The 22,112-nt window shown below is 53.6% G+C and overlaps 1 protein-coding gene across 5 annotated transcripts; it reads left to right on the forward strand.

Annotated features, from left to right (window-relative positions):
* The first annotated feature begins 920 nt into the window (after nt 1-920).
* Kcnh6 (potassium voltage-gated channel subfamily H member 6) lies at nt 921-21,321 on the forward strand. 5 transcript variants are annotated; one of them, XM_087210164.1, is made up of 15 exons: nt 926-1,070; nt 1,750-1,980; nt 6,931-7,092; nt 7,204-7,409; nt 10,411-10,836; nt 12,100-12,499; nt 13,456-13,655; nt 13,810-14,062; nt 17,637-17,830; nt 18,477-18,557; nt 18,694-18,769; nt 18,892-18,984; nt 19,110-19,272; nt 19,945-20,131; nt 20,469-21,321. In XM_087210164.1, the coding sequence occupies exons 1-15, from the start codon at nt 995-997 to the stop codon at nt 20,751-20,753; spliced, it is 3,033 nt and encodes a 1,010-aa protein (XP_087066290.1). In that variant the 5' UTR covers nt 926-994; the 3' UTR covers nt 20,754-21,321. The 5 variants fall into 5 exon arrangements, with proteins under 5 accessions (XP_087066292.1, XP_087066290.1, XP_087066291.1 ...); XM_087210165.1 differs by having other exon boundaries at nt 18,904-18,984; XM_087210166.1 differs by lacking the exon at nt 18,694-18,769 and having other exon boundaries at nt 921-1,070; nt 18,473-18,557.
* The last annotated feature ends 791 nt before the right edge of the window (nt 21,322-22,112 follow it).

The following is a 22,112-nucleotide window of genomic DNA, read 5'->3' on the forward strand; positions in this document are numbered from 1 at the left end:
TTACTACACCTCATTCCAAGCATCTGTGTCTTCTAGTATGCTCATTTTTCATTTTTATTATTTATTTGTTTGTTTGTTTATTTATTTATTTATTTATTTTTGGTACTGGAGATCAAACTTGGGACCTTGCGCTTGCGAGGCAGGCGCCAGAACCACTGAGCTAAATCCCTGGCCCTCCAATTTTCAATCAGTATTCACTTTTCAGTGGTCACTTACTAATAGGTGGTTTTAAATCTGCCCTTTCAAGCTATGTCTGTATGCTAAGAGCTCTCAGGCCTCTAACAAAGGGGCCTTATTGCATATTTCATGTACATCTTCCTGTGTCTTCTAGCCCATCCTCCCAGGACTGGAATGTGGCTGGGTTTGCCACCACGAACACTGCATGTACAGTGGGGCTCAGCTGGAGGATGTTTGTCAAGGGCCGACAAAAGGCCTGAGTGTATCATTGCCAGGGTCAGGCCCAGAGGTCAGACTCTGAAGAGAGCCTTTAGCAAAAGACCACCTGTGGTCCCACGCACCTCCTTCTGCCCGGTCTCCCAATGCTACCCTGTATTAGGAAGGGAAACTGCCCTTCAGTACCCGAAGGGAGTCCAGGAGAGACTGAGGCCTCAGAGAAGTGCTACCCCATCCCAGGTCCCGGTCTCGAACTCCACCCTCTAGGATTCATGCTGGGCCCCAGAGAGAAATCGCTAGGACTCCGCGGACCCCAACCGCCCCGGCATTCAGCACCACGACGCGGACAGCTCCCAGGAAGGAGCGGAGGGGAGGAAGCGCGACGGGCTGCGGTCTGGGAAAGGCAGGGAAGGGCAGCCGAGGGCCAGGAAGGGGCGGGGAGGGGGAGGGAGGCGACGCGGGCGGGCGGGCGGGGCATGAAGCCCGGCGGCCCTCCCCCGGGGCGGTGCCCACCCGGAGTCGGACGCTGCTGAGCCCCAGGACTGGCAGAGATTGCTGGGAGCCGGGGGCGCGGGTAGCTCCTGGTTGGGGCCACGGAAAGATGCCGGTCCGTAGGGGCCACGTCGCACCCCAAAACACTTACCTGGACACCATCATCCGCAAGTTCGAGGGCCAGAGTGAGTGTGTGTCGGGGTGGGGATTGGGGCTGGTCCAGAGTCCTTTACTTAGCTTACGTTGGGGCAGATGGGCAGTGGGTGCCGTTCTGAATGCAACATCCTTCGCTTTGAAGCATCCTGAACACCTTCTCCATACTGGAAAATGGGCAGAGTGCAGCTCCTACCTCTCCCCACCAGTTTTCTTGGTGCCCAAGCCCTGACTTCCTTTTGTAACCATTGCTCTGCTTCCCCCTCCAGACTGCTCCCCCCAACTGTAAAGGTTTCCTTGGCTCCTCCCCTTCCCCTGGTGACCCTGGCCACGCTGCTTTTCCCAGATCTGACCCCCAACTGGTCACATCCCTGCTGTCTCTTCTGGACCTTCTTCACTGTTTTCAAGTCTTGAACCTTTCTCCCACCTCACCAGCCCTCCTGGCCTGCTCTTCCCGCAATCCCCGGGACTGACCTCCCTTGCTTTACTGGTCACCATCCTCCTCCCTCCTCCTTCACCCCCACCCTTTACTCTCAGGAGGAATAACTCCCCGTGATCTTGGTCCTCCTGCCTTCCCCCAACCTCCCCTCCTCCCAGCCCCACTCCATCGTCCAAATTCCCTTTCCTGCTGCCATCAGTCCCTATAATCGTTGCCCCCTGCTGCCCAGTCCAGGCTGCCAGGGTCTCCCTACCTCTTATCTCCCACCCCAGGTCGTAAGTTTCTGATAGCCAATGCTCAGATGGAGAACTGCGCCATCATTTACTGCAATGACGGCTTCTGCGAACTCTTTGGCTATTCCCGAGTGGAAGTGATGCAGCAACCGTGCACCTGCGACTTCCTTACAGGCCCCAACACCCCAAGTAGTGCTGTGTCCCGCCTGGCGCAGGCCCTGCTGGGGGCTGAGGAGTGCAAGGTGGACATCCTCTACTACCGAAAGGATGGTGAGACACAGTTGGGGCAGCGGTTCAGCAGGGTAGGCATGGCTGGCCCCCTCTCTTGTCCCGCCAGACGGCCCGGGGAGGGCACTTACGTAGATACTAATGGACCTGTTCACATCCTGCCCCTCTCTGGGCCTCTGTTTCCTCATTGGTAGGGGGAACCCATGCGTTTTGGTTGCTCTGCCATCTGTGGTGTTTTTCAGGGGCTTGGGACAGGCTTTCCAGCACCCAGTACTGACCTGGGGCAGAGCCTCCTACTCCATCATCCCTCTGCTTTGTCCTCGGTCTCCTGGCTACCCACTTTGTCACTGTCAGCCCCAGCTGTCAGGCAGCTGGGATGGAAATTAACCTTCCCTCATCTGTGTGTGTGTCTGCTCTGGGGATTAGGGGAGGAGTCACCCCCTCAAGGCCTCTGCAGCCAGGGAAGGTATGGGAGCTCCTGGTTGGTTCATCCAGCCCCAGCACTTTCAGAAGGTAGGATCTGGAGTTTCCCCCAACCAAGAAGCTCACCTGGATGGAGTTTGGGTTGTTGCTGCTACCCAAACATATTGCAAGCAAAACTGGCATCAGTCAGAGGCTTAGGACATAGTTTTTCCTTTGAGTTTATCCTCCCAGGACTGCAGTGTCCCCAGTGGAGCTGGGAGAGAAGTGTTGGTGGGAACTAGGATCAGAGCCTGAAAGTCCTTTGGAAATTACCAGGGTCAAGGTCCACAGCTAACCTAGTTCTAGACCAGAATTACCTAGGGCATATTTTCCAAAACACACCTTTCCTAGAGAGAGGTCAGAAAGCACAAGATGAGACTAGGCAAGTTTATTTGGAAAAATGTCCCAGCAGTTCTGATGTTGTGCTAAGTTTAGGAACCACTGGCTTAGATAAATCCTTATGGCTGTGGAAGGGACTTGTCAAAGACCTCACTGCTAGGATCCAACATGAAACTGGAGCTGACGTCTCTGGATCCTTCCCTGAGAGATGTCTGTTCTGAGTAATCCCAAGAGGAAAGAAAGGACCTAATTCCCTCTGTCCTTGGAGATAGGACTTTTGGAAAAGGAAGCCTCCAGAAGAGAGAAGCCCCCATGGAAAACAGCATGAGGGCCAGCAGAGTACAGAAAAATGCAGATGCCTTTGAATTGGGACTGATGGGTTCTGAGAGCCCAGGTTCCAGAGGTCTGGTGTGTGTGTGTGTGTGTGTAACCTAAGTGTGAGTGTGAATGTGAGAATGTGTGCCTGTGTATGTATGTATGTGTGTGCAATTGTGAGCTTCTGGGGGGGTCCTGACTATTGCCATGGCTGTCCCTTGCAGCTGCCACCCAAAATAGCAGCAGGTGGGAAGTGATGTGGCAGAGGCAGCAACCAGGGGACTGGAAAGAATCTGGCTTAGTTTGGCAGTACTCACAGGGTTAATGAAGTCAGAATATTTTTAAAAGCTGTGACCTCACCTCTTCACATCACTGCCGGGAGGAGGTGACAGTCAGGGGAGTGATAAGGGTCCTGGAGGAACAGGATGGGACAGCAGGAAGTGGGGGGAAGCAGGTCCTATCTGTTCCTCTTCTTCATCCCAAAGCTCTACCTGTACTCCAGAGGGTGGAAGCTGATCCCAGACTCCTGGGTATGTCAGGTCAGGGCTCTTGGAGTCCCATCAGCACCCTGCAGTTGCCTGGGCAGGGAGCAGAAGTCAAGGCCAGGCCTTAACCCAAACCCTGCCGAGGTCCTCCAGCTATCAGAAAGGACCCAACTAGAGTTAGAGGGTGGCCCTGGGTGAAAATGGAAATTACCCTGGTGCTCTATAAGTTCCAGTCTGCCCCTGCCCCACCCTCGGTCCTTCCTTGTCCTGTTGCCCAAACCTCTGACCATCTGGACATTCCTGAAATTAGCCCAAAACCCGGAAAAGGGACCTTCCTGGTCTGCATTACATTAAGAGAAGGATATAGTGCTCAGATAACGTATGTTCACATTATGGTCCACTCTGACCACGTGATTCTTTAAAAAAAAATCGCATTCACATACATCTTACAGTCTTGCTCAGGGACATCCTAACGGTGATTTATTTCCTTCCCAGATTAGTGTTTTCTCTCTACTCCACCCCCTGACTCTAGGGAGCTGGGAGGGGGTCCTGAACAGATCTCTAGCTGGTTTATTTATAATCCTCTTTGCCTCTAAAAGGGTAATCCACAGCATAAAGTCGGCTCAGAGGCTGGGGCACTTGGTAAAAATCATCCCCATGAGACCAAGGTCAGAGACCCTTGAGAAATCAAGGCTCTTCCCCCACCTGTATTTGCTAGGAAAAGTGAGAACATAACAGACAAGGAGGAAGGGGGACTGTCACAAAACTAGGACAAAAGAGAGTCTAGGGGGAGGCATGGAGAGCACTGAGATCCCCCCTTACCCCCGTCCCACTGGGCACTTGCCAGAGGGCCCAGCCCTGCCAGCCTTTACTAGGTCCTCTATTCTGATGAGCCTAAACCAGAATCCTGTAATCTGCAGGTCAGACTAGAGGAGAGCTGGGGCTTTTCAGTCCTCAGCTCCACTTAAGGAGTTCAGGGCAAGGCTGAAGTCAGGAGCTACTGCCTTCCCCCTCCCTCCCCCAGTGTTTTCCACATGTTCATCTATAAATGCCAGGAGGGCCAAGCTGGAGGCAGCCTCCTTGATAGTGCCACCCTCCTAGTGGCAGCTTCTGGCAGAACCACTGGTCCCTGAGGGCTCAGCATAATGCTAGGTGGGGGTGTGTGGAAAGAAATCAAAGTAAGCCTGTGGAGGTAACTCAGTGGTTGAGTGCTTGCCTAGCCTGGGTAAGGCTCTGGGTTCAACCCTCAGTAGGGGAAGGCAATGAAGAGGCTAGGTGAGGGTCAGAGTGGGGAGGGGATGTGGGCAGTGAGAAGCCCCAGGAGGAGACCCTGGAAGGGAAAAATAGGCAAAGATTGTGGTTTCTCCTTCAGGGACAGGGCAAAGACACCAGAACACTACCACTCCTGGGTACAACCTAGGGCACTCACCCATTTCTGCTCACCCAGACAGTTACTTGTGGGCTCTGAGTCTTGGATAAGCAAGGACAGCTACCCTGGGGTACAGGGAGAGAATGTGCTAGACTCTTCCAAATTCTCACAGCCTCCTGTCTGCCTACCCCAGAGGCAGCTAGCACAGGAGTGGGATGTGGGGTGCCACGCACTGACCCCCACCACTCTCCAACCCTTACTGCTGTGATGGGCCGGTCTTTGGTCCTTTCCCAGTCTGAGTTTTCAAGCAACAGCATAAGTGGGTGGGAAGACTGGGCCTTGGCAACTCCCACCAGCATAGAAAACCTAGAAGTCTTTCTGCTCTGCCCCCTCCCTGCCCCCTACCAGGCCAGGTCTCCCCAGTACCAGAGGGACTGGGACACAGTCTGGGTTTAGAAGCCTCACCACACCCCAGGCTGACTAGAGTGAGTATAGCAATGCAAGCCCAGGAGTAGGTCAAGCCAGGCAGGTGGCCTGTCCTCGGTGTGGATGTCTCCCCTGGGCCCAGGCAGCAGCTGGCAGATGGCTGCCTGGTGCCTGGGAGTCCAGGAATCTGATCCAGGAGATTCCTGCTCCTGGGAGGAAAGTGGGAGGGAAGAGAAGGGAGCCTCAGCTGTACCCCAGCTCTGATGGCAATGAGAATGGGCTGGGGAGGTAAGCAGTAAATAGGGAGTTTGAGGAAGAGTGATTCTAGTGGCCCCCAAAGTAGCAGTACTGCTGCTGGCTGGCTAATGTGCCTTCATATTTACACATGTTTTCTTTCTTTTTTTTGTTTTTTGTTTTTTGTTTTGGTACCGGGCATCGAACTCGGGACCTTGCGCTTTCAAGGCAGGCAGCGGAACCACTGAGCTAAATCCCCAGCTCTCGAACATGCTTTCTTTACTTAATTAAAAAACACCTGGGAAAGATGAGACTGACCCATATCTGCCTTTGGGAGTAAAGCTCTGCCTTCTGATTTGCACGGTCACCTGAGGCCCCTGTCCCTGAGGATCCAGCCCTTTGGTCCTGATACCTGCCAGTAGTTTGAATTGAAGGACATAGGACCCCTGTGGAGTGCCTGCTCATAGGGTCTGTTCTGTGGTATGTGTCATTTCAGCTGATTTTGTTCCATTCACCGGTGGAAAGGTAGCAAGAACCTAGAGCAAAGAGAGGGAACAGAGACTGGCCAGAGGCACAAAAGAGCCAACAGCTATGTCTGGGCTGCCCAGGAGGTGGAACAAGTAGCATGAGGGGCTTGCCCTGGCCTCTGGTGGCCTTTTCCTTCTCTCTGACCCCCAGGACACTGCCCTACTTGCTCCCTGGTCCCAGCCTCTGCCTTGGGACCCTGTCCCAGTACCCTCCTCCTAGACAAGGCCCTTCCCTTTGCCAAGCTGTTGTGTGCCAAGGGCCCAGTGGTCCTTGCTCCATGTTGCCTCCCAGCCACAGCAAATCAGTTTCTCAGAACCCCAGGCTGTCACCTAAGGACCTCCTGAGGCCTGATACGCCTTCTGGCTCTATGCCCAGCACTTAGTGTGCTCCCAACAGCCAATTCCTGCCAGTGTCAGGGAAGGGGGCATTTTTGTGGTATGGCATTATGGGAGCTCAGCCCAGGGCCAGCCAGAGCAACATGGGGGTAGAGTGCCTCATCTCGCCTCCCCACTTAATCCACCCCCATCGGCTCAGCTTTAATTACAGCAGAAACAAACCTTGAGGCTAAGCTCTGAACCAAGGGCCATGCCTGGACTGGGACCGATGCTCCGTCATCTCCTAATGGGCAGCTAAGTTGCTCTCCCCATCTCTGCCCTGTGGCTGGGGCTCTGGCTGGCCAGCTGCCTCCGTCACTGCCCAGCAGTTCCGGTCACTGTCTAGGCTTCTTCTCTCCGATAGATCCCCTTAACTTGACCTTCACTCAGCCTCCTCCCTAGCCAGTGGAGAAGACGCTTTCAGTGATCATCCCCTGCCCCTTCCCAATGGTGTTTACAGCCTCCAGCTTCAGATGCTTGGTGGATGTGGTACCCGTAAAGAATGAGGATGGGGCTGTCATCATGTTCATCCTCAACTTTGAGGACTTGGCCCAGCTCTTGGCCAAGAACAGTAGCCGAAGCCTGACCCAGCGCCTGCTGTCCCGCAGCTTTCTGGGCTCTGGTGAGTGAGTAAGGTGGGCTGCGGGTGGTGGCAACCAGGACAAGCTGGGGGGACCCACTGGAGCAGCCAGTGCCCTGGCCCTGGCTGCTCTGACCCAGGCCCTGGTTTCAGAGGGCTCTCACGGCAGGCCAGGTGGACAGGGGCCTGGCCCAGGCAGGGGCAAGTACAGGACTGTCAGCCAGATCCCACAGTTCACGCTCAACTTCGTGGAGTTCAACCTGGAGAAGCACCGCTCCGGCTCCACCACAGAGATCGAGATCATTGCTCCACGCAAGGTGGTAGAGCGAACACAGAACGTCACTGAGAAGGTCACTCAGGTGCGAGCCTGAAGGGCAGGGAGGGCAGGGCTGTGCCAGGCCCTCTAGGGTTCTTTGGGGCCTTGACTAACAGAGAGATGCAGCTTTTCCAGCCCCCTGCTTGAGTGGGTTTTTTAGACCTCAAGGCCTCCCCTGAGGTCATGGCCCAGAGGCCAAGCTCCTGGAGCTGGGGGAAGCTGGGGTCAGTGGGGCCTATGAGAATGCTTCCTCTTAGGCCTGAAGGAGTTGGGGGTAGGAGGGAGTGGGGCAGCATGCACAGGCCACCATCGGGGGACAGCACATATCAGGGCCATACAGAAAAAAGGAGAGGAAGGAGGGATGGCAGGAAGCCCCCAGCCCTGCTCTTGCCCCTTGCCTTTGATGTGACAGCCACCTCCCCCTTCAACATGCACGCAGGATCCTCCTGCATGTCAAGAATAACTGATACCTCTGTTATTGTTGAGCAGCCTCCTACAGACCCATCCCTGAATGTCCCCTCCCCATGCTGCCCCTTATTGTCCAGCTCAAGGTAAATGTCCCTGAGTCCACTCTCCTTTATTATCATGGGCTTGATGGCCTGACCATTCCAGAGGGAAATATAGAGTTTTACTTGAGGCTCCAGTGACCAGAGTCCTGGTACTGATTCACTGTGAGACTTTGGAAAGGGACACCCCCACCTTCTGGGCCTCGGGGCTCTCTTGTGCTAAGGCAGTTAGTTAGATGAAATGGTCTCTGAAGACCCATTTGACATTAAGTAGTGGCAGCCCTGGAGACAGTCGGGTCCACAGGGAGGCCTAGGCTAAGGCTGAGCAAGGGAGTGCAAGCCTTTTATGGGGGCTGTCCCTTCATGGGGGCAGCCCTCTTCCTCTATGCCCCTTTCCATCAGAAGAACAGTCAGTTCTGGAGCCAGGTATGAGGGAGACCACTCGACCGCTCACTGAGTTCAAGGACCCTGGGGAAGGAGAGAGCCCAGGCCAAAGGGATGGGCCTTCTGAGATCAGACAAGGTGAGAAAACCCACAGCTGCTAACACCGAAGCCTTTAAGTTGGTACAAATGTGGTGGCCACCATGGTGAGGGACTGTTGGATTGAAGACTTGTCTCTGAAGATGGACAGGCCTGGCTGGGGACCATGGTGCCTGCCTCTATCTTGTTTCCAACCCTAGCCACTCTTGGCTTCACTACCCATCCAACATGGGCCCTAAGGCCGGGGTGGCACCTGACAGAGCTCAGAGAGGACTGGCATGGCCCCAAACAGGGAAGTCACCTTGACCTCTACTAGAACTTTTAAGTGCCTAAGGCTATGATCTTACTCCCAGGTCCCTGTACTCTGAAGGCCCACCAGTTCCAGATGTTCCTGGGCAGGGTGGGCTTTGCCATAGAAGAGCCTTCATGCTGGCTTCAGGGGCAGTGGGAGACTGAGTGTCAGAATGGGTCCCTATCTGGGATCCTGAGGAGCTAAGGGCCTGAACACTCTTCTCAGCAACTTGGAACCTTCTTCCCTGTCCCTGCAGCCTCCCTCTCATTCCCCAAACAGGCAGGGCTAGAGAATGGCCTGGCTGAAGGGGAGGACACTGACAGCCTGGGGTGTGGTGGCTCAGCTTGCACTTGGAAACAGAGCCCAAGCTGCTAGTACTCATTCAATGACCAGTAGTTGAGAGCTCATGTGGGCTTCATGGTGGAACACAGTGAAGAGCAGGCAGGTTGACACAATAGCCCGGCTGAGCTGATAGCCCAAGGAAGGGTAACTAGCTGATCAGGGCTGCATAGGGGGCAGGGAAAAAATTTAAAAAGAGGGTCCCAGTCTATGTGGGGTCAGAGGGGCTTCCTGAGGAAGTGAAATATGAGCCAAGGCCTAAAGGTCTAGCAGAAAATTACTGGGGGGTGAGGACACTGTGGCCCTCACTGTAGGGTTTGGATGTCAGATCAAGGACCTCTGGTGGAAACCAGCCCTTTGATGGAACTTCCTTCTTGTGGTCCTATCTGCTAACCGATCTGGTCTGTAAGGTCAAGACCTCACACTGCAGATGTTCTTAAACTGGAACCTTCCACCGGACTCCATCTGATGGGAAGGGGTCAGCAAAGTGGTCAGCCCCTCAGGGTCTCCCCTTGGTGGAGTGATACCTGACACAGGATAAGGAAGCAGGACGACTGACCATGTAGAACAGCACATGCCACCTAATGCAAATAGATGCATCTCATTTCATCATAGCATCCACGCACAATTTGTTGTGCTTTGTTACCCGTTTTGCGATGTGGGAAGTGAGAAGTTACAAAACTTGCGCCAAGGCACACAGATAGCAATTGTCAGACCTGGGATTCAACCTTGGAGTCTGGCTTCAAAACCCATCCCCTTCCTAATGTCCAGTCTCTTTCATTTCTCCTACTGGGCAGCCAGGCAAAGCCTGGGCATGTTGGGCCAGGCCCCCTCCATTGTCTTGGAGGCAGGAGTAGGAGGGGAAAAATGGAAGAAGCTCCACTGAATGTATTGATTCAAACTCCCCTGGACATACGTGAAACAGCTGGGGTTCCCTGGTGCCCAGGGCCTATCAAAGATCCAGATTGGCTCTTTCCGTTGGCACCTCTAAGTGTTGGTCCCAAGGGAAGGCCTTCACTGGTCCAGGCCCCCAGGACCCTCAGAAATGGAGGCTATTCTAGGGGTAACCTGCTCCCTTCAGGAACTCCTACCACAAGGGGCTTCCCAAACCCACCAGAGAGGATTGACCATCAAGTTACCTCCTCAATCCCAGCTCTTCTCTGAAATATGCCCCCAGATGACTCACTCCAGGATGGCCTATTTCTGAGGGGGCTTGTGAGCTTCAAACTAGGATCACCATGGGACAGAGCTGGACCCTTTGTCCTTTGTCCCCTCTGTCTGCACTTCCTCCCAACCATCTGTTCCCTTTTCCCTTTTCAGCTTTTGTTACCCACCCTTTCCCATGACTCCCTTCATACTCCTCTCCCCAACATCTGTCTCACTGGCAGTGGTCACCCCCACTGACCACTCATGGCCCTCACCACCAGGTCCTGTCCCTGGGTGCAGATGTGCTGCCAGAGTACAAGCTGCAGGCACCACGTATCCACCGTGGGACCATCCTGCACTACAGCCCCTTCAAGGCTGTGTGGGACTGGCTCATCCTTCTGCTAGTCATCTACACAGCTGTCTTCACGCCCTACTCAGCAGCCTTCCTGCTCAGTGACCAGGATGAGTCACAACGGGGGGCCTGCGGCTACACCTGCAGTCCCCTCACCATGGTGGACCTGATTGTGGATATCATGTTTGTCGTGGACATTGTCATCAATTTCCGTACTACCTATGTCAACTCCAATGATGAGGTAGTCAGTCACCCCCGCCGCATTGCTGTCCACTACTTCAAGGGCTGGTTCCTTATCGACATGGTGGCTGCCATCCCTTTTGACCTGCTCATCTTCCGCACTGGATCTGATGAGGTGAGCCAACTGCATCCAGGCCAGCAGCTGTGGTTGCTTCCTGCACCCCAGCTCTGAGGCCGCCCCACCTCACTGCCCTGGATACAGAGAGACTCTGGCACTGGGTACCTTTGCCAAAGCGAGAGGAGGTGGAATGGAGGCCTCAGGCATCTGTCATTTTCCAGACCTGCAGAAAGAGCAGCTGATGGGCTATCCCTGTCCGAGCGGGCCAGATGAGAGGAGCAGGCTACCACCAGGTCCTTCACTGCCCCAGAATTTCTGCCCCTTCTGGGACAGGCAGTTCTGTAGTCTCAGTCCCTTACGTACCCAGGAGTTAGGAAGGGGATCCAGCCCGCACCCCCAGTGCAGCCTCATCCCCTTCATGTCCCTAGCTCCTCTTCGGTGCTGGCTTTGCTTCCCACGGGTGACATGAGGGCATTTTCATGCTCTTCTCATAGCTTTTGGTCCCACTTTACTCTCCTCCCCTATGTCCTCCGAATCGTCTTTCCACCCAGATCCACTCTGTCTTCTGTTTCAGTCACACCCCATCACTCCAGCTCGTCCAGCAAGGAGGGTCCAGCAGTGACCTGTCACCCCCCACCCCAGCAAATTATCCACAAGTCATATCCTCTCCACCCCTGCTTCCTGTGCCTACACTGAGCAGCCTTCTTCCCCACCTCCGTCCCTGTACGCAGCAGCCAGCACAAAGTTCAGATCACTTCCCTGACACTGTCACTCACCCCTCAGAATCTTCAATGGCTCTCACACCTTCAGAATAAAAGCCAAGCTCCTGATAGACCCTGAGGCCCACCGGAGCAGCCCCGCTCACCCTCCTAGCCCTGAATCTCACTGCCCCACCTCTTCCCACTCTGCTCCGAGCTGCAGAGCCACGCTCAGTTTCCCACTTGGGCCCTGCAACTTCAAACCTCATGCCTCTCCCATGCCACCCATGTGCCAGAAGTGTCCTTTCCCCCTCCCTCTGCCTGGAAACCTAGCCCAATCTCTCAAGACTCACGTGTTTGTCATTTCCCCTGTGAACCCTCTCTGGACCTGCCCCTGTGGACTTGACCTCCCTTTCCTCCATGCGCCTAGTGGACTTCTCTCCTGCAACCAGAACACTGTTCTGAGCTTTAGGCTAAGAACACTGTAAGGACCCGCACTATATCCCACTGCCAAATGCCTGGCCTAGAGCAGGTTTCTCATTACCGTTTGTTAAATGACTATGTGACTGTAGATTTGGATGAGCAGATATGAGCCTGAACACACCCTTTCTCTGCCCCACAGACCACAACCCTGATTGGGCTACTGAAGACAGCAAGGCTGCTGCGGCTAGTGCGTGTGGCACGGAAGCTGGACCGCTACTCCGAATACGGGGCAGCTGTGCTCTTCCTGCTCATGTGCACCTTTGCACTCATTGCGCACTGGCTGGCCTGCATTTGGTATGCCATTGGCAATGGGGAGCGGCCCTACCTGGAGCCCAAGATCGGCTGGCTGGACAGCCTGAGCACTCAGCTTGGCAAGCACTACAATGGCAGTGACCCAGCATCAGGCCCCTCAGTGCAGGACAAGTACGTCACAGCCCTCTACTTCACCTTCAGCAGCCTCACCAGCGTGGGCTTTGGCAATGTTTCACCCAACACAAACTCAGAGAAGGTCTTCTCCATCTGCGTCATGCTCATTGGCTGTGAGTACAACCTTGTGCTATGGGCCTTGGGAATTCTGGTTTTTGGCTTTGAAATAGACATAACATACAGTAACAATGCACATTGTACTCTCATCCTAGGTGCGCAACATGTTTATTTTTGCACATGTGTACAATCAGTTGTACACAGACTATAACACTCAAACTGCCCTTGCGATAAGCCAGGCACCAGGACTAGCATTTGCAGAGCCTAGTTCAAAATGGAAATGTGGAGGCCCTTCTTGAAAAATTATTAAGAATTTTGAGAAGGCAACAGCAGAGCTTTAGCTCAGGCCCTGTGTGGCTGCACAGGCTGAAGCAGACCCTGCCAGCCACTCCTCTAAGCACTTCTCGACGCCATTTCACTCCTTCACGAGCCCAGTTTACTGAGCAGGAACTGAAGGCCCCAACGAGCCGGGAAGCACACAGCTAGGGAGTCTCTTGAGCCCAGGGCCAGGCCAAGTGGCCAACTCCAAGGCTGCGCTGTTCTCCGCCCCTGCACCCAACTTCCTGCTTTCCAAAACACCTGGTTTAGGAACTCGAAAGCAGTGTGGAATTTTACACATAGATTAAGTTGTCATGTTCAGAGTATTTAGAGATGTGAAAGCCCAGAAAAACAAAAACAAGGGGGGAAAATGGGTGAAAACAACAGGCCAAGAGTTTTCCTATTATAATTTAACAACTTGAAGGAGAAAACAAATATGAACAACAAAAAAATCCATTGCCCTAGTTCTTTCTTCAAAGGAGCTTGGCCTCAGGTCCGGGAAAATGCGAAGAGGCCCAGGGACAAGGGCAAAAAGCCCAAAGGCCTTTGTCCCCATGTGTCCTGGCACTGTCCTGGTACTTCAGACCTCGCCCTGGACTGAGGGTCCTCACCAAGGGGCTCCTGGGAGAGGGAGGCCTGGAGTGGTGTGGCCTGGTTACCAGCTCGCGCGGCTCACTCCCTGCCCGGTCCCCAGCGCTCATGTACGCCAGCATCTTCGGCAACGTGTCCGCCATCATCCAGCGCCTGTACTCGGGCACCGCGCGTTACCACACGCAGATGCTGCGCGTCAAGGAGTTCATCCGCTTCCACCAGATTCCCAACCCGCTGCGGCAGCGTCTCGAGGAGTACTTCCAGCACGCCTGGTCCTACACCAATGGCATCGACATGAACGCGGTGAGCCCTGGCAGCCTCGTTGCGGGTGGAGCAGGCGACGACCTCAGGCTAACCCCACCCCCACCCCGGGTGGGAAGAGGTCAAGGTCTCGGGGTGCGGGGTCCCCAGCCCCACCCCGGCCACGGCCCGCTGGACTCGACCCCGCCCCGCGCAGGTGCTGAAAGGCTTCCCCGAGTGCCTGCAGGCAGACATCTGCCTGCACCTGCACCGCTCGCTGCTGCAGCACTGCCCAGCCTTTCGCGGTGCCAGCAAGGGCTGCCTGCGCGCGCTCGCCGTGAAGTTCAAGACCACGCACGCACCGCCCGGCGATACGCTAGTGCACCTTGGCGATGTGCTCTCCACGCTCTATTTCATCTCCCGCGGCTCTATAGAGATCCTACGCGACGACGTGGTCGTGGCTATCCTAGGTGAGTCAGGCGGGACGGACCAGGCCTGTGTTTCGGGACAGGCTGTAGATGCCCCACTTGGGCCACTTTCTTCCTAATGAGAAACATATCTCCTCTATTGACCAGATGCGGGCCTAGCACGGGTCTCAGAGAGCTCTATACCCAGCTCCCAGAATCCTTAACACAGCCTTCTGCCGTAGTTCCCATTTTCCGGAGAGGAAAGTTGAGGCTCATGGAGGTCATGCAATGGCCATGCTGGAATTCCCAGGCTTTGTGTCTGACTCAGAAGCCCAGGCAGGTTCCTTGCTACCCTTACAAACTTGGGGAGATTAGGATGACAGGCAGAGAACGCCCTGAAGGGCCAGTCTCATTCAGTGCAACTGCACAGATAGCCGATCACTTTGGAGGAACAATATGAGCACTGGGCAGAGGGGCAGACTTGGCTCCTAAGTAGTCTCTGCCACTTACCTGCTGTGGGGTCTAGGCCAAGTCACTTTACCTCTGTGGGCATCACAGGGTCCTCGTTTTCCTTGCCTTCCTTGTTGCTTCAGCTTCACCTCCAATCTCCGATTCCAACTTCAGGCCTGTCCGCCTTTGGTCTTCATGGCCTGGCTCACCTGCAGCCCCTGTGGACGGGTTCCCCTAGCACTGCTCTGCTCATTCCTCTCCCCCCCGCCTCTCCTTGGTTGGTGGTCACCAAGCACTAGTTCTCTAATCTCTTCTCTATACCCTTGCCTGGGCTGGCTCCTTTCTCCCTCACCTGAGCCAAAAGGACCCCAGAGCTCTGTCCAGCCCCAGTATTTCCTTAGATTAGAATATTCCATTCCTTCCTGGCCATGGGCACCCTGACATTCCATAAGCAGAGCAAGCTTAACATATCCCAACCCAAAACCATGACTTGCCCTCAGAAGCAGCCCCTTTGGCATCTCCATCACTGTGAATAATCCCCCCACAGCCAGGGCTGGAATCATGTAGGGAAGCATCCTTCCCCTTCCTGCCATCTAGTCAGCCACAGAGCCCTCCATTCCTCTCTTGGTACCTCTCCATCCCACACCTGTCTCTTTGTCCCTGCCTGGGTCTGGCCTTCATCATGTCTTTCTGGGAAGGTGTCAGGAGCTCCTTTTTCTGTGGTCTTGCATACAGTCTACTCTTGTGTTCCATCTTCTGCCAGGAACCTGAAATACACATCTGCACATATCCCTCTTCTGCTCAAAATCCCTCAGTGGGCCAGGGATGGTGGGCACACCTATAGCCCCAGCACTTGAGAGGCTGACACAGGAGGATTGTCTTGAGTTCAAGGCCAGCCTGGACCACATAATAAGTTCAAAGCTAGCCTGGAATACACAGTGCATGCATGCACAGTTCTACCCAGTCTGGCCACCCTGAGTTCTGCTACCTATCCCCTGGCACTTCATGTTCCAGCCATACAGACTATTTGTTCTCTAAACTTGACATATCTGTCATACCCCTGTACCTCTGCATATGCTGCTACTCTATAGTGCCTACCCTGTGCCATCTGGCAGGCATCCTTCAAGACTGAGCTCAAGCACAAGTTCCTCTATGGGACCTTTACTCATTCCCAGCCTGCCTTACAAGTGCTACCCATGTGGGGAGGGATAACAATTATTATTAATAATTAGAAAGTTAGTCCAATTTAAGTTTAAGTTAGAAATATGAAATCCTCTCATTTTGTCCTGAGTAGAAATAGACATTAGGTCATAATCCTTCATCTACTGGAAAACCAGTATGTATCACATTGCCCAGATTTCAAGTTTCAGGGTTTCATGTGTGACCATGGTGAATCCCTTCTCTCTCTAGGCCTCAAGCCCCTTCTCTGTGGGTGACCTTCCTTTCTGTTCTTTTAGGGAGTCATGCCCAACCTCTGTCCTTCTATGCTGAACCATTAGTATCCTCTGCCCATAGGTCACCAGGTTGAAGGGGGTGGACTTTCTTAGGGGGAGTGGGAGTCAAAGTAATCATGCTCTGTGGCATCCCAGGCCCTGGCATCTCTGTTCTCAGCTCTGCCCGTGCAGTATAACCACATGCTATTTCTTCTGCTCAGATTGCCTTTCTCCTGTAGACCCGGTTTTCCTTAACTCTCTCTGAATTTCCCTTTCTGTGTAAGACCTACTCCCTGCCCCAACCTCCCCTGGCGGAAGGAGCCCCTTCTTCCCTCATGGCCCCACAGCTGTTCTAAGTGTCTACAGTTCATTTTATAAATCTGTTGGGTGTTTGTCTGCTTATTTGACAGCCTCTTCTTCATGTTTGTATCCTGTCTTAGTTACTTTCTCATTGCTGGGACAAAATACTTGACACCCACAAGTTAAAAGAGGAAAGATTTATTTTAGTTCAGTTCGTAGAGGTTTCAGTCTATAGTCAGCTGGTTTTAAGGCAGGGCAGCATGGCAGAAGGGCATCACTGAGAAGAAACAATCCATGCTATGGCAGGGAGGAAGCAGTGAGGCTACTTCTTTCCCTTTTTTTATTCCATCCAGGCTGCAAGCCTATTGGTTGGTGCCACCAACACCCAGAGTGAGTCTTCCCTTTACAGTAAATTCATCATCCACAACCAGAACTATGCTAAACCAATCAGTGGACTGATCCATTATCACACACCCATGATCCAGCATCACATACCCATGATCCAGTCAATTCCCCCAAAGCCCCACCTATGGGCACATGAGGCTTTGAGGGGAAATCTAGATATAAGCCATAATGTACCTATGACCAGCACATCACGTGGGATAAGGAAGGCTCAGTATCTTTGCCATCCACCCTGAGTACCAACCATGTGTCCACCCTGTGACCTCCAATCTTACCAATATCTTTCATTGACTTAGTCCAGTGCCTCATGCTTTTGGGGCACTTTCTTGAGAGCCCAGTGGGTTAGGCAGGAAAGACATGGTTGCACCCATTTTACAGATGAAGAAACTGGAGTTCAGGAAGGGGAAGTGACCTCCCCTGCCGGGGCCATTTTGATACCTGAACCCTACAGTGAGGAGCAGAAAGACAAAGAAACGGAAGCCTCAGAATCCTTGAAGCTGTTGGGAGGGTCCCTTGTACCCTGTTCCATAGCACTAGCACCTTGAACGGAGCAGGAAATGTTGGGAAGGGATCCTTTGGTGTTTCTTACTACCTCCTGTCCCCTGGATGGGAGTGGGGCAGTGTCAAAGAACACGGATAAGGCCGGGGATTTAGCTCAGTGGTTCTGCCACCTGCTGCGTAAACTCAAGGTCCCAAGTTCGATCCCCAGTACCAAAAAAAATAAAAAGAACACAGATAAAAGAAGGGGGACTCTGATGGAGGAAGGGTGGTTCTGAGGGTCTTGGAGACAGCTAGGGGACCAATGAGCCCAGGACAGGACCAGCTCTGAGGGCGCCTCTGTGAAGCTCAGAGGACAGAAAAAGGACATTCCCTCGTCCTCCTCCCAGACAATCTGCGCATACAGCCTTATCCCAAGACCCTGATCCTAAGTACTAGGCCCTACCCACCATGATCTTTAGTGGAGGGTCATATTCAAGGGATGCTCAGGCAGGTTCCTCATAAGGCGGCTTGGAGCCAGACCCTGGAGGGACCACCACCCCTCTGGCTGGCAGGAAAGAACGACATCTTTGGGGAGCCTGTTAGCCTTCCTGCTCGGCCGGGCAAGTCCAGTGCAGACGTACGGGCCCTGACCTACTGTGACCTGCACAAGATCCAGTGGGCAGACCTGCTGGAAGTGTTGGACATGTACCCTGCCTTTGCAGACAGCTTCTGGAGTAAGCTGGAGGTCACCTTCAACCTGCGGGACGTGAGTCTGAGCCAATGGTCCAGGGTGGGTGGTGGCTCCTCTGCTGCGGTCCCCTCCCCCAGTCTCTCCCTTTCTCACCTCATTTGCACAGGAGACGTCCTGCCTCATTGGGCCCAGCCTCTGGGAGCCATCAGGTGGCCCAAGTGCCCAATGGCTAGACACCAGGGCAGGAGGGATATGGCCCCACGGTCTGGGTCCTCTGCAACCCCAAGATACCTCCCAAGTCTCATAGTGCCGGGAGGGTGGGTAGCTGTTGGGACACTGTTGAGGACGCCTCAAGGAGTGGTTTGGGGTCATATACTTGGTCTCCTCAGAGGATGCTCCCCACGGGCCACATGGAGGGAACATTCAAGAAAGAGGAACCAGAGGGGAGCCTCTCCCATGACCTCCGTGGGGGTCTCCCTGTCACTGGCCCAACACAAAGTCATTGTTTTCAAACCTCTGTTCACTTATCTGTCCACCCTGATGGTGAAGAGCCTACAGGAAGCTTCCCAGAGCTTCGCTAGTGTGTGTGCCCAGCCACCTGATACCATTTTCTTATCTGATTATGACAGGGGCCACAGAGGGGAGCGGAGATAGGGAGGAACGAAGAGGCCCTGCCCCAGCTTTGGCCTCTTACTTGATGCTCTTGTTCCCTACAAGGCAGATGGAGGTCTCCAGTCATCACCCCAGCAGAACCCCAGCAGACAAGACCACCAAGGCTTCTTCCTCAATGACAACCAGTCAGGTGAGCACAGCCAGCCCCTGCCCCATCTTCTGCCCCTTCTTGGTCTTCTCCATCCTGCTTTCCCTGGGGAGAGAGGTCCCCAAGCCCCTAATTAAATAAGAGGGGACTTCCCCTGTGCTTCCCCTTTTTTCCCCAGTCTCCCACCACTGATGACCTGTGGTCTCAGAGTCAGACAACCAGGGCTCACTGTTTGCTGGGTGCTGCTCCCAGGGGTAGGTACCGGCCAGGCCCCTGGGATTCTACACTAAGGTACTAGGTAACCCCCTGGGTAGCAGGTCCGAGCAAGGAAACCAGAACTAGAAATCTCCATTCTAACAGCCCCTCCCCTCATAAGCTGGGTCTCCAGCTCCTTTCCAGGGCTACAGCCTCTCGGGTCCTGGAAGTCCAACCTCCATAGTAGCAAGACCTCATGCTCCAGGATACCCAGGTAAGGAGAGATACATCACACACTGTATTCCATGGTAGATAAAGGGACAGCATCACCTCTGGGGAGAAGGAACAGGCCTATGGAACCAGCTATGTGGAGCAGAAGTGTCCCTTTGCTTCTTGCAGGTGCACCACCATCCCTGGGTATCTCAGATGCATCTGGCCTCTGGCCTGAGTTGCTGCAGCAAATGCCTCCAAGGCACAGGCCACCAAACCTGCAGCAGGGGCCAGACTGCTGGTCTCAGGAGCTAGGCTCCAGGCTAGAGCAGCTCCAGGCCCAGATGGACAGGTGAGGGCTCCTTCTGGCAAGGCTGGGGAGGCTGCAATGGGCAGAAGTAGGCTGTGCATGGGCGCCCCCTCCTGGTGGGTCTGGAGAACTGTTCAGTGTTGTGTGGGTTTTAGAATGGGGTCTATATAGTAGCAGATTTTTCTATCCCTATGTCACTAAGCACAATTCTTTAGGTGACTTCTTCCAGCAAATCCTGGAATGCCAAGGAAGCTTCATGGGGGAAGAGGGATATCCATGTGCAGAAATAAATCTCACAGAGCCTTGGAATGGGCTGTGAGCAGAGCTTTGGTGGCAGAGACAGCTTAGGGCCAGCATAGTCCTGGGTTCAAATTATGGCTCTGTAACTCACCAGCAAGAGTGTGGAAAAGTTACTCAACAGCTCTGAGGCTCAGTTTGCTCTTTTGTGCAAAGGACACAATTAGAATAATCATGTCAAAGCATCATTAGAAGGATTGACTGTTGTGGTCTCCATGCCACTGGCATCATCAGAGTCAGGGATATGTTAAGGGGAATTTGGGCAGAGGCTGTGGATCCCCATGAGGAAATAAGTTCAGGTAGGTACCAGGCTGCCACTCTACTGAGAAGGTACAGCATGGAGGCTACAAAGTTGAGAGCTGCCCTCAGGGCCTGAACTGCTCTTAGAAAACTGACCCTTCAGAGTCTGTCCGGCAGATTGGAGTCCTGCATGTCGTCAGATCTCAGACACATCCTGCAGCTGCTTCAGCAGTCCATGCCACAGAGCCACACCAGCTACATCCTGGAAGGCCCTGCCTCAAATGACCTGGCCTTGTTTCCTTCGGCCTCAGCAACTCAGAGTCCAAGGCCCACACTAACCCTGGGCCATCTGCCCCCTGCACAGGTGAGAGGTGAGGGGGTCTCCAGGGGATTCCCTGGAGACAGGTGCCTGCCCTCCCTATCCCCAGCTTATTCTGAATGTGGCGTCAGGTCCAGACCCTCCGTGGCTCCTGAACAGCAGGGGCTTCTGCTCTCCTCCTTTATGATTCGAGTCATCACGACAGGGTTGTTTGGACAAGGTGGTAGCAGAGGCTCGATTGTAATCCCAAGCCCCACAGCTGGGGCAAGAACCCTGAGGTGTGGCAGAAGGAATTTCATCCTTCAGGTCAGAGTTGGTTAACTCCCATCCTGGCCTGGGAGCTCCCTACACAGCATTCTTCTGTCTTCCTTCCCCTTCCCAGAACCTACCTTATGGTGACCTGAACAGATGTGCACCGAAACACAGGAGTTCCTCTTCCAGGATGCCTCACCTGGCTGTGGCAGTAGACAAAACCTTGATGACGTCCCTGGAACAGGAGCAGCCTGAAGGGCTCCTGTCACCCCTGGCCTCACCTCTGTGTCCCCTAGAGGTACAGGGACTTGTCTGTGGTCCTCGCTTCCCCTCCCTCCCTGAACACCTTGGATCTGTTCCCAAGCAGCTGGAGTTCCAGAGATATAGCTCAGATCCTGGATTCACAAGGAGTTAAGGCCACTGAACCCCAAGATAAAAGCCACCACAAGGAGATTAAAGGTGGCTGAGAACAGAGTTAAGGATGTTGGGGGGAAGCAGACAGGCCCCAAGACAGGACTCTGAAAACCATTCTCCTAGAGTAAGTACAAACTGCTGACCCAGATGAGCCCAGGTAACACAGAGGCTCAGGACTTTGACCAGCCCTCCTTGGGAGCTCTGCATAGACAGCACGTCCTGCCAAGGGTTGGGGAGCTCAGGTGCAGAGGTAGGTTACAGGATAGAGAGATCAGTGAGGGAAGGAGAAGTTTCTGATCTTCCTTGTGAGTCTTGCTCTGGGCTGTGTGTGTGATCACTCCTGGCTCAAAACCAGTCACCACCTCAAGGTCCAGTACCAAGGGACAGGCTTGGACAGACCATCTGCCAAGAGCCTCTGACTGGGCTAGAGGTAAAGGTGTCCTCTGTGGTAGACATGGGGGACCAGAACTTCAGTCCTTAGCCCCTTCATCCCTGATAGTCCCATGACAATATGTGGGTCCCTTGAAGGCAGTAGAATGTCATGCAGCTAATAAAATCAACATATTTCATGTTGGGTTTGATGTGTAATTTATCTGAGGGTCATCAAGTTCTTGACTGCGTTGTGACCTTCTCAAGGAGCTAGATAGGGGCTCACTCTTCACCATATCCAGCAAGTTGGAAACCTGAAGGTGGCTCATCTGGGGCTGTTAGCCAGATGGGTGAAGGGAAGCAGATGTGGTTTGGTGGCCACAGGGAATCGTGACAACTGAACACTTGAATAGCACTTACTGTGTGCACCATTTGACTGCAATGCAGATACTAGTTTATTTAATCTAAAACAACTCTGAGAGGTCAGATGATTATCTTCATGTTAGAGATGTGGGATCAGTAGTGGAGAGACTAAGAAACTTAACTGAGCATGAGGGGGACTTTTGGGATACTGATTTATTCTGTTTTCTGATATGGTGCTGGGTACATAAGTGTGTTCAGATTGTGAAAATGTACTTCTATAGGTAAATTACACTCTAGTTTAAAACAAGAACAAAAAAAGAAAGGGTGCTGAGTATGTGGGTGTTACAACTGTAATGCCAACTACTCAGGAAGTGGAGGCAGGTGAACCACAAGCTCAAGGCCTGTGTCCTTCTCTCAAAATAAAACAATAAAAAGAGCTGGGGGTACAGCTCAGTGGTGGAGTGCTTGTCTAAATATGCGTGAGGCCCTGAGTTCAATCTCCAGTATCCCCACCAAAAGAATGTCCAACACAATAGGAAAAGAACATAATTTCACCCCAAATGGTCTGGTCTGAGAGCATGGTGAGTGTCAGTCTGCTGAAAAGGGCTGACGTCCCTAAAGTAATTGG

Source organism: Heterocephalus glaber, unplaced genomic scaffold, assembly GCF_053883595.1.
Source record: "Heterocephalus glaber isolate CG9 unplaced genomic scaffold, H.glaber_assembly_v1.0 deba00001124, whole genome shotgun sequence".
NCBI classification, from domain to species: Eukaryota; Metazoa; Chordata; class Mammalia; order Rodentia; family Bathyergidae; genus Heterocephalus; species Heterocephalus glaber.

Excerpts from the sequence above, each read along its gene's own strand:
- Kcnh6 (XM_087210164.1), top strand. The coding sequence starts at position 995 with ATGCCGGTCCGTAGGGGCCACGTCGCACCCCAAAACACTTACCTGGAC. Across the intron at positions 7,410-10,410 it reads TCACTGAGAAGGTCACTCAG|GTCCTGTCCCTGGGTGCAGA; the intron begins GTGCGAGCCTGA and ends CCTCACCACCAG. Across the intron at positions 10,837-12,099 it reads TCCGCACTGGATCTGATGAG|ACCACAACCCTGATTGGGCT; the intron begins GTGAGCCAACTG and ends TCTGCCCCACAG.